General features: G+C 39.8%; 1 protein-coding gene across 1 annotated transcript; it reads right to left on the bottom strand.

Annotated features, from left to right (window-relative positions):
• Nucleotides 1-611: 611 nt before the first annotated feature.
• On the bottom strand, nt 612-6661 carry LOC117356647 (keratin, type II cytoskeletal 4-like). Its single transcript, XM_033936153.1, has 9 exons — nt 5951-6661; nt 5210-5430; nt 4548-4608; nt 4274-4369; nt 3469-3633; nt 2671-2796; nt 2329-2549; nt 1877-1911; nt 612-1698 (listed from the first exon to the last, which is right to left on the bottom strand). The coding sequence occupies exons 1-9, from the start codon at nt 6563-6565 to the stop codon at nt 1370-1372; spliced, it is 1869 nt and encodes a 622-aa protein (XP_033792044.1). The 5' UTR covers nt 6566-6661; the 3' UTR covers nt 612-1369.
• Nucleotides 6662-11943: the final 5282 nt, after the last annotated feature.

The following is an 11943-nucleotide window of genomic DNA, read 5'->3' as shown; positions in this document are numbered from 1 at the left end:
ATGCAGCAGTTTTTGCTAAACAGGAGACTGTATACTGTCGAGCAGCCGAGATCTGTTCCATATCTGAGGATAATTTTGAAATAAGTGCGGATTCCTTCTTTTTGATTACAGTTTTTTTTGTGATTATAAGAATTTGACAAAATATTTATATATGCACTGCACTTTTCTATGACCAAGGATGTGCTCCCTATTACAATTCAGTAGTTGTCATAGCAGTTTCCTGAGTTCATTCTCAGGGAACACTGAGGTCTTTTCTCTGTATTTTGGAATCTGCCCTAAGTAATCTCAGATAATTGCATTGATATAGTGAATACTTTTTGGTGGTACATTGCATTTGCCTGGTATTCTGCTTGTGTCATTTTGAATGAAATAAATCATTTGGTATGTGAAAACAAAGCAGATGAGTGAGTAGACTGAAATGGTTAAATGCACAACCCTAGTGATGCCACACTTGTTTTCAATGTGTTCTTTTCTTAAATCACTCTGTCACTTATGTATGGCAGCATCTTTTGACTCTGTGCTATCTAAAATGTTCTTCTTTTAATACTACATTTGCATACCATGCACGGGAACTGATTGCTTATTTTTCAAAGAAACACAATGCCACAATATGAATTTCACATGCAGTTTAATGGAAGATGCGCAACAAAAGAACCAACACTCCACGGGGATTTTATGTACAGCGTTATACCAGCAAACATTTCCTTTCCTGGACTTTCAAAAACAAGTAGGATTTCATATGTTTAACTTTCGTGTGAGTAGAAGACAGTGGGATGGAATGAAATGACCATATTTTGAACATGAAGTACATTCAGAAAGAACTGAAGAACTAGGTTGGTGCTCTAAATTCTGTTTTACAAAAACACAGCAACTCTCTTCTAAAAAAATGTTTTAGTAACACTTGCTAAACCTTTTTTAAAACTCCCAGCCATTTGAATGACTAAACATAGTTTCAAATATTTGGAAGCAAACACTTGGTGGGTGTTGTCAATGCAAAGGAACCCAGAGGAAAGTGTGGAAAAACAGGAGGCAGATCTACCTTAGTAACCTCCAGTGGGCTGTCTACTGAATGTTGTGGGGTATTGGCATTGGGAGGCCTGGAAAGAATTAGGTCTCAGCCCCTCACACCCTACGTTATTTCACAGCACAGATTATTTCTCATGATCTTTCCCTCAAGGTTAGTGTTGTGACATTCGTCAATCCCTTGTTTTACAGGCTAACAGGAAGAGGAAATATAAGTGGTTGAGCTTCTTTTGAAAAGAGAGGTGAGAAAGAGCTTCAAGAGACAGGACAAGACAGCACTGATGATGTCAGAGGTTAGTAAAGCATTCATCTCATTCAAACACAGGCAACACTTTATTTAATAGGATTATTTCTTTGTGGAAGATGAGGAGGAGTAACTAGCTCCTTGGCTATATACTCTACTTGATGATGCTTGTCCTCCAAAGGTACTGCTTCCTCCTCCATAATTGCCACTTCCTCCTCCTCCATAACTGCCACTTCCTCCTCCATAACTGCCACTTCCTCCTCCATAACTGCCACTTCCTCCTCCTCCATAACTGCTACTTCCTCCTACGAACATGCCGCCTCCTCCTCCTCCAATCATGCCGCCTCCTCCTCCTCCCATCATGGCAGTTCCTCCTCCCATCATGCCACCGCTTCCTCCTGCTAAAAGCGAACTGCTTCCACTGACCACCGCTGCAAAGTTTTAAAAAAAAAAAAGCATAGAATGAGCTCTGCTCCAACTTCCAGCCATGCACCCTATTTTCATAAAACATCTCTAGACAGAGGGTGGAAGACATTTCTTTTGAATTCCATAACGTATGAAATAAATATTGTCTGAAAAAAACCACAAGTGAAGGCATGTAATACTTACAGACGCTCACATTGGTGAGAATTTCTCCACACATCCTGCAACAGAAACAAACAAGTCACATTGGTAGATCTTAATATCAGGCAGCTCTCTAACTTTACAGTTTAGCAGTTTCAGAGTCATGACTTTTCAGGGACCTCAGCCTGTTCTACTTTCCAATATATTAAACTGCACTCTTGGAGTACTTTACTACTAAATGAAGGGGAAAAAAAGGGAAACTTCGTAATACTTCCTTGAGCAAGCTTGTATTCCAACAGGTTTTACCCCCACTGTCTCCACTAGGAGACAGTTTCAAGCTTTCATCACTTTATTTGTAGAAATGAATCCTTAAGTCTACCCTCCTCCATCTCTGCTTGAATTTACAGGGATTTTCAATTTTATCATCATGTAATCCTATTCATTTTGATACCGGGTTAAAGGTTATCCCATCACATTATACTCTATAGTTTACAAACCTCTTTTCCTCTAATTCCAGTATTTTTTTGTAAACGGCAATTTCAGTATCCAGGGCCAGCTTCTTGCTCAGTGCATCGCTGAACTCCTTCTGGTGGTGGGCCAAGTCTTCCTTAGCCTTCTGAAGGGCAGCCTGCAGATCAGCCAGTTTTTTCCTAGCATCGTTCAGGGCAGCTTCCCCTTTTTTCTCGGACTCGGCCAATGCAGTTTTGAGTGTCTCGATCTTTAAAAAAATTATAAATTTCTAATCATATGGATTTTTATATGCTTTTTTATGACAATATGCAAGAAATTCAAGAGAGAAAGGAAGGGAGATGACATCTGGGAAATACGATAACCCCTACCTGTTTCTTCACTTTTTCAATCTCAGCCTTCACCCTCTGCATATTGCGGTTCATTTCTGAAATCTCATTCTTGGAAGATTTCAGATGCTCTCCATGCTGGCCAGCTGCATCCTGCAATTGTTTGAACTGAGAAACACAAATGTTGCAGTCAACAGGGGAAAACAATACAGCATACAACTTCTTGCAAAATTGTGAATTGCCACCAGAGTTAAACTTGTGAAAAGTAGCACTTATATATCCTCTTTTTCTTGGTATAATTGATTGACGTAAAAAAAAAAAAAAAAATCTTTTCTATTCATGGATACAAAAAGTAATAGCAGCTGAAAACCAAAGGCCATTTTCTCATATAGTCCAGCCTAATGGTTAGGCAAGTACCATTACCCTCATTTATAGAAAATGGAAAATTAAAGTATTGCTGGTTAGGAGAAAATCTTGTACCAGATTATACATTACTGTTTATAACTCAAAAATGTCTTCATTGCCTGGTTGTTTCTCTTCTAAGAAGATTTAGCATCATTATTCAACTGTATCTTCTAAGCAGCTAAATATCAAATGTCGGAGTGCAGCTCTGCCTCATTTCTGGGATGGTGTCTTTGGTTCTGCAGTGTAAGCCAAACTTAACCGGACTTACCAGTCTTTCAGATTTCTTTGATGTGTCAGGTTCTCCCCAGCTGTTCCTGACATGTTCAGAGAACTAATTTGTGTGCATTACTTTAAACTGATATGTTTTCTGTAGCACAGTACTAGGCCCTTGGGTGATATATGTATGCAGCTTGCTCTGGCATCCTAATCGCTCACCTTGTTATCATATTTAGCCTTCATGTTTTCGCTGTTCAAGGCAGCAATCATATCATACTGTCCTTTCACATCCGCGATGATATCGTCCAGGTCCAGGTTTCGGTTATTGTTCATAGACAGGATGACCGAGGTGTCTGACATTGATCCGCCAGCTTCCTGTGATGTCTGTATGAGACATAGTTCTCAAGTCACTGAAATTGTTTAACATACCCTTTTCTCTCCAACTTCTTCAATAACAAACCAAAAACTCAGTGCAAGAAACTCATTTCCATTAAGATCTTTCAACAGTTGAAACATGTTCTACATAAAAATGATTCTAAAATAAACAAATGGTAAGTCCAAAACATGATATTCAAGAGTTGCAGGTAGATGCTATTTTTTGAGCGGCAGTTGACCTCTGAACCTTCCTGTAGTATTGAACTTGAATTAATGGGCCAGTCTAACATGGACTGGACAAATTCCCCATCAGAAAAGCCAGAGAATTTGCCCAAAGAAAGGTTTTGGTGGTAAGGCTTAGGCTACAAATGCTTATACAAGGTCTACACCATTCTATGGGTTACCATATGACGCCATAAAATGGAGAACGGATTGAGACATCCAGGTTTTACTTCCATTGAAAGCAATGGCAGTAAAACTCAGATGTCTCAATCCGTCCTTCTTTTTCTGGAACCATACACCATTCCTGACTGTTTAATGCTGGCAGCCACTGCCAATATACAATTCTTCCAAAATCATTTTTAAAGGTGAAAGTGCTCTAGTTCCTTGTGGAGAATAGTTGAAGTGAATGTGTCAGAAGGACAATTACCATTTGATAGAGGTGGCTCAGGAATTCGATGTCATCCTCATAACCTTTGCACTTGCTCTCCAACTCTACTTTCTTCATGTATAATTTATCCACGTCCTGAAAAAAAGAAATGTTTTCAGCTTAAAGATGTCAATTCAGTTCAGTGTGTTGATTCAGAAAAGTAGGAACGTCTGTTTTGAATCAAGCAGTGCAATTAAGGTAGTGTGGGAAGAATTCATATTTATTTTGCTGTATGATACGAGTAGTCTGAAAGAAAATTATTTGTATCACTCACCGTCTTGAGAACCACAAAGTCATTCTCTGCGGCTGTACGCTTGTTGATTTCATCTTCATACCTGTTTGGATTAAGATGAGATAATGTTCACTCCTCACTCCCAATACTAAACTACCTGTATTAACGCATAGCACGGGTTTTAGCGCCAGCAGCAACGGTAACTGCTCCAACGCTAAAACCCGCGCTACGCGTTAGTAGAGGGGGCAAGTGATGGTTCCCAATGTTTCCATCTGAGCCTTCAGAGCTGGCTTGCAATGCCTTAGCCTAAGACGTTAGACCTATAGCCTCCTCTAAAGCATATTGTTCATAGAATGTATCTCATCAAACATCCTGAGCAATTAACATAGTAAAGAAAAAACTGTTCCTCGCTCTCAAAGCCTGGTTGTATTTCCTAGTTAAATACAGAACATGATAAGCAAACAACAGAATGTGAGGCCTATTTTCATAAGGCAAATCTAAATGTGATTAGAGATTTCTATGTATTTTAAACTTTAATGTTTAAAAATAATAAGAATTATAGCTATTGCAAAATTCTATAATACACTGTTGCAGTCAGTGATAGACACACTGCCCCTAGCAGCTAGTGAACAGGGCATGATCACATGGCCGTAATTTGGGGTACCATATTGTACTTTTCCATTTTTAATTGAATTGCAACGTACAATTTCTTATTCTCTTCAACCTTCTTTTGCCAGGTCGTCAGTTCTGTTTCAAGTTGTCTTTTGTCACGTCCTATTCTGTCGATCTCCTTGTCCATGCTGCTAATATATTTTTGAAAGATGGGCTCGATATCGTCCTTTTTTGTGCCAGTTTTCTGATTGTATTTTTCTAACAACATCCACTTTGTCTCCAGCACTTTATTCTCTTGCTCGAGGAGTTGAACCTGCAATCCACCAGGTCACATATCAGTAGCAGTCCTGACAACAAAATGTACTCTTGGAACTGGAAAGTGAAAGACTGCCAGCCTTTAAAACATGCAAAGGTTATGGTAGTCGTAATAGTTCCAGAGAAATGCAAATTCTTTGCCTGTGGTTATACCTGTTATTAGACCAACACTCAAAAGAGTTATCCCAAGATGCTGTTGTACCTACTGGACCCCCCTAGACCCTGCATCTAACTGAAGATGGAAAACTCATGAGCATCATCTTTGGATACTTCTTGAGTGGGTCTAATAAAAGTAATCAGAGCCTGCAAAAATTCACTTTTAAGGACTGTGTATATCTCTTGTTTAGGTGATATATATGCTCAGTTGATTATTTGACTTTTTCCACTGCTCTGTGAGAAAAATATTCACAGATTGTATGTTCAATTCATCCCCTTAACAGTTTTAAACTGCAAGGCATAAATTTATTTTATGTAAAGAACACTCCAGCATTACAACAGTGATTATATTTGACTCTTACCTTGAGAAGATATTTAGCAAATTGGGTGTTCAGCGCCTTAATCTGCTCCTTCTCTTCTGTACGCAGTTTTGTGATGCTTGGATCGAAATCCAGATTCAGTGGTGTTAGGAGACTTTGATTGATGGTTACTTGCTGAATTCCACCGGGTGGACACACAGGAAAGCCAGGACCACCAGGAACTTGTCTCCCAGCACCTGGTGCTCCACCAGGAAAGCCTCCTACACCAAAGCCTGCGCCTGCACCAAAGCCTGCGCCTGCCATTCCGCCTGCACCTGCGCCTGCCATTCCGCCAAAGCCTGCGCCTCCGCCAAAGCCTGCGCCTCCACCAAAACCGGCACCTCCACCAGCCATTGCACCTCTAGAACTGCTTGAGCCTGTGCAGATGATAGTGCTTTTATTTCCACCTAAATTAAATATGCTTCTGCTGGACATGCCAGATCGAGAACTAGAACCAAAGCTGATTTTTCCCTTGCCGCCTCCTCCACCTCCACCTCCACCAGCAGAGCAAGCACTAAAGCCTTTGGCGCCTCCAACAACATGGCCTCTCATGCTTCCTCCAGCTACACTTCTACTACCAAATGTCTGTCTCCCCTGAATCTGACCCTGACTCATCATCTTTGCAGAAAGAGAAAATGAAAAGTGAAGAAGCTATTAGGAGAGCTGTGATAAAGGAGCAGATCAAAGCTTGAAGGAGACGGAACCCCTCTGATTTAAGAGCTACAGCTTTGCCCTTTTATCTGCTTGCTGATCTGGGCTTGGTCACCCAGAAGAAAAGGATCATCTAATTTACTGCAATCATGGGCTTGGCACGCCTGGCAGCAACTCATCCATCTCAATCTTCTTAACTAATCACACCTATGAATTTGAAATAAATAAGCTACTTTAAATATGGACTTCATTTTCATTATTGCATGAGTGCCTGAATTTAATGCAAATGATGCAAAAGAATGTCCAAATTTTCAAGTTGTGTGTGAGGAGGTGGGGAGGTCATCATCTTTTGTGGCTGATACAATACAATTAAATCTTTATTTAAGAAAAACGCTATCAGTGGATGTGGGGGGCTCTGCAGGAGCTGTCAAAGCAGGATAATTGATGAGCATATTGACAGACAATATATATATTTTTTTTACTTCAAGTTGAAGAAGTCGCTATACTCATTTCAGTAGGCTGGGATATTTGGGTTTGGCCATATAATAATCAGTTCCAAATAGGAGTGTTGCATGTAAAATGGTCCCCACTCTCATGCAGTTCATCTTCCTGCTGACCTAATCATGTGTCAGGAATAGCAGTCTAATCTGGTCTTCAATGTACATAATGACTACGTCCCTTCAGGTTCTTATTAAGGACGGAAGGCACATTGAACCCTTAAAGTGAATCAAAAGAGCGTGCTTTCTGGCTTTTGTCATCTTTAGCTGAGTCCATGCTCAAGGATGCAGTCAAAAGCTCTGTTTGCATTTATCCATTATTATTTAAGAGACTACATCTCAGTGTCCCCTGATGAAGGCATCATAGATGCTGAAACTTGGATCCTTGTTGGGATATTTTCACAATAAAAGCTATACATTGATTGATTAGCACATTTCCCTTGCCTTTTTTCTTTTCTGTTTTGTAATTGTAAACATACTTGTGTTTCCCTAATGTACTGAAAGCAGAGGTTCATTGCTATTTTGCCGTGATGAATGGAACCTCTGTCATGTTGCTTGTTCTTTGTGCTCATGTTTGAAACATCTTTACTTTGTGGGATATTTCAAATAAACAGCAATTGAACATTTAACATTTACTCTGTGGTATTGATATTTTTGACTTAGATGTGTCAATAATCAAACCAAATTTCTGGAGGTATCCAGGGACTTTTTAGGCCTCTGAATGCCGCTGTGCACCCAGAGCTGAAAGGGGCATATCTTGAGGAGTGGTTAGGGCGGTATTTGGGTGGGATGTGGGTCGACGTAGACTTAGTCATCCTGCAGAGATAATTGAATGTTTCATGAGATTTCCTGGACGAAACTTATACGTTGTGACTTAGACGATATGAAAGCAAGTATAAGTGGCAAAAAGGTATCCAAAGTGACCAGTTAACCACTGCAGAGACAACGTAAAGACCCCCAATGATCACTGACACCCTCACACTGCCACAAATATCAGAACAAAAAAGTACATACCTGTCTCTGGAACATCAGCACCTGCTATAGGAAAGCCTAGTAGAGCTGCATACAGGTGTCTTAAATAGCCTAGGAGGTGGGGCTAGTGAACCATAGAGAGGAGGACCCAGGCCCATAAGCCACTCTAACCACTACACTAATGGTCGAAAATGTAAGCCCACCAAAACCCTACTGTACTGTCATAGAGGTGGCACCTGCAGCCATAAGGGGCTATTGGGTTTGTAGACAGGTGGGTATAGTGTGTTTTGTGGGGGGACTCATCATATCCTATAAGGGAGTTCTGGTGAGATGTTTATGTGGCACCCTTTTTGTGAAGTTCACGGCAGTGCCCTGTAAGGTGCCACACTGCTCTGTTGCCATGTCTGGGTGACCAGTCCATTACAATGATGGCTACTCCCATATCCAAATGGTCTTGTTCTGGGCGTTTGGGACAAGATTAATTTTTGATCAGAAATGTAGTATAAAGACAGATGTACTGGCGGTCTGGATGATCAATGGCCTGGATGTACAGATAGACGATTTTCAAAAAAAAAAATATTCTAGACGTATTTTTCGAGAATGGATTATTTTCCACTGCCGACTTGAGGCATCTAGCACCATACGTCTGAATCAGACTTAGATGTTTCTTTTGATTATGCCCCTCCATGTGTGTAGCCCTCAATGGAAACTGTCCCAACTTTGTTGGTTGAGCTCTAAATTTTTCTGTAGCCCTTTGTACATAAAACATCCATAAGGGGTCATCTGTAAGGTTACTATATGGCTCCAGAAAAAGGAGGATGGATTAAGACATCTGGGTTTTACTTCTATTGCTTTCTGTGGGAGTAAAACCCAGATGTCTCAATCTGTCCTCCTTTTTCTGGAGCTATATAACGCTACTCATCTAGAGATCCTTCTAGCTCATTAACAATGGTGAGTGGATGCGTAGAGGAATTTTGTAAGAAACAGCATGTGTAGAACTGTCTAACTTATGACAATCCCTTCCAGTTTTTTACTTTCATGTACCTGCTGAAGCAACACAGAACTAGGGGCCAGATTCTCAAAACTTAAGATTGCCTTTAATGCGGTCGCTAAATCAGTTCCAGACGGTTTAGCATGCATGTATTTTAGCGGCGGATTATCAAAACGGCTTACTTTGGTCTTTTCTGAGCTTCCAGCAGTCTCCGATTCTGCCATGCAAATGGGCTCATCACTTTTTAAACAAGCACTCCGGTGTATTCTTTAGCATCACTGAGTGATTATCCAAGCGCGGCATCGGCTTTTGGTGACTAAAAATCAGCATCTCGTCCGGGGGTGCCAGTACTGTGAAAAGTGCATCTCTTGTGTGTGTTTTGACTGTGGCTCATGAAAAAAAAAAAAATTATAATTTACATGATTCACATAAATTATCATCTTTTTTTTTGGGGGGGGGTTAAAAGCACATTTCTTAAGAACTGATGGTGTGGCGGTATACAAAAATAAAAAATAAACTATTATTATTATTTCTTGAGCACGTGTATTTTAGCCATGTCTTATGTGTTTCTGGCTGTGGACAAGATAAAATTTGACATTAAAAATAAATTACAAGATTTGCATGAATTATAACAGATTGGGGGGGGAGAGAAAAGGCATGTCTTATGCGCATTTGTTGAAAGCTGACGTTGCATCTCCCCTTCATCCAATAACTCTGGCATGTCTATGATTGACACACCACTTACAGCATTGCTTTTCCCAGCACATTTACACTCTTTCATGGTGCATTCTGCGCATGAGCCGATCACTATCACCAGCGACTCATCTCATGCAAATTTAGTGAACCTTCGCTACTCTCTGCCAACCTCATTTGCATGCATGATTTCTTGAGAATGACTTGCCTTTTTGAAATCACTACAATAATGGTTGTGACAGGGGCCCATAAGTTTTTACCGCAAAGTTTTGAGAATCTAGCCCTAAGAGATTGGTCTTTCTGCTCTGGCTTTAGGACTGATTCTGATCACATATAAAATTGTTCTCCTGTCTTTTAAAATTTTTTCAACCAAAGTACCAATTTTCCTAGATAAATCACTGACTCCCCATGCCCCTATTCGTCCACTGAGATCTGCTGATCAATCCTTATTTTCTATCCCATCTCTTCAGATAATTAATACTAGATGTTTAGATATCTTTTCCGTTACAGCACCCCAAATATGGAATGCACTCCCTGCCTATATCAGAGAAGAAAAAATGGAAGACCATTTCAAAAGAAAATTAAAATGTTTTTTATTCAAAGAAGCTTTCAATCTTCTTTAATCCTTAGCCATGCCTGATAATGACTTTTTTAGACTCGCACTTCTATTTCCGAACCGTATTGTTTTTCCATTATATGTTTCGCCTGTCCTATTCAATTGTATTTCTTCCCCCTTACCTCTCGGATCATGTCAGTTGTGTGTTGAGTTAATATGTTTATGAATTATTTTTATTTATTTTTATTCCCTTTTTTAAAAAATAATACTATGTACATTGCTTAGGATTTGGATAGGCGATTGATGAAATGTTAATAAAACCTTGAAACTTGATCCCCGAAATTTGGTAATCATATTTTGCTCATTGACCGACCCCTGATGCAGGTGTTGTACTCCGAAACATGGCTCGTGTTGGGTCAATAAAGGTAAGTCCCTGTTCATTGAGGCTCTTTGTGCTTTTTTTGCTATATTGTGTTTGGTGTGCTCTGTCCCTTTCTATGCTGGTCAAACCTTTCCATTGCCTGTGGATGGAGTGACCTGAGGGCAGAATCCTTTCTTATTATGGAAGTCTTTAACAAACCTGTGTGGCTTCTGCAAGTGTAAATAGCTATATTTCATTATATAAGTTTGCAATTTACAAATGGAGAAAGCATTTCTAACATTTGGGTGGGTGACTAGGCAATAATGATCATCACACAGTATGGTTTGATATAAGATCTAAAGTTGACTGCAGACACATGAGACTCAAAGTACTAGATTTCAAACATGCTGACTTCTCGTAATAAAATGGGGTAATGGGATGAGTAGACATGGGAGAAATCGAAGGACAGTGCTCCAAGCTGAAATATGACAGCAAAATTTTATGTAAGGAAAGTAAACAAAAGTTAGAGAAAAAGAAAACCTCTATGGTTCTCCAAATAAATGGTCTGAAAAAATAAAGGCAAACAAGGCAGTGTTCAAGAAAGAGAGAAAAACTCAACAAGAGGAACATAGAAAAGATTGCCAGGTAAAAGTCAAAGAAGCAAAGAGGAAAATGTAGGGCTCTTTTTACAAAGCTTGGGTAGCGGCTGCTGATGCGATAATCTCTCCGATGCTCATAGGGATTTAATGGGCTTTGGAGCATTTGCCACGCGGCAGCTGCTACTGTGGCCTTGTAAAAGGGGAGATAGTTAGCAAAAGCACAGGCAGAAGAAAAAATGGCTAAAGACGTTAAGAGTGGTGACAAGTCTTTTTTTCAGATATCTTGAAGAGAGGAGATAGTAGCAGTTGTGTTAGTCCACTTTTAAAAGTAATATATAGAAATAAAACAAAACAGAAAGGAAATAGAATGATACCTTTTTTATTGGACTAACAATGCATTTTTGATTAGCTTTCAACAGTAACCCTTTTTCTTCAGGTCAGAAATAAGCAAATGATAATAAATATCAGTATATATAAGAGAAACTTAAAAGCATTCCAATGGCAGTCTCACAGTAGGAGGGAAGGGTTGGGTAAGGTAAGAAACAGGGAGGGCTGGGTGGGTGAGAGACAGAGAGCGATGGATTGGTGACAGAATGGTTTATAATGCGATAGAAAACTAAGATCTTTGTTAAGTTCTGTCTGATGGGTTTCAAAATGTTCCTGGATTGTCTTAAAA

The sequence above is a fragment of the Geotrypetes seraphini genome, chromosome 3 (assembly GCF_902459505.1).
Source record: "Geotrypetes seraphini chromosome 3, aGeoSer1.1, whole genome shotgun sequence".
NCBI classification, from domain to species: Eukaryota; Metazoa; Chordata; class Amphibia; order Gymnophiona; family Dermophiidae; genus Geotrypetes; species Geotrypetes seraphini.
This window is presented reverse-complemented; position numbering and strand designations above follow the sequence as displayed.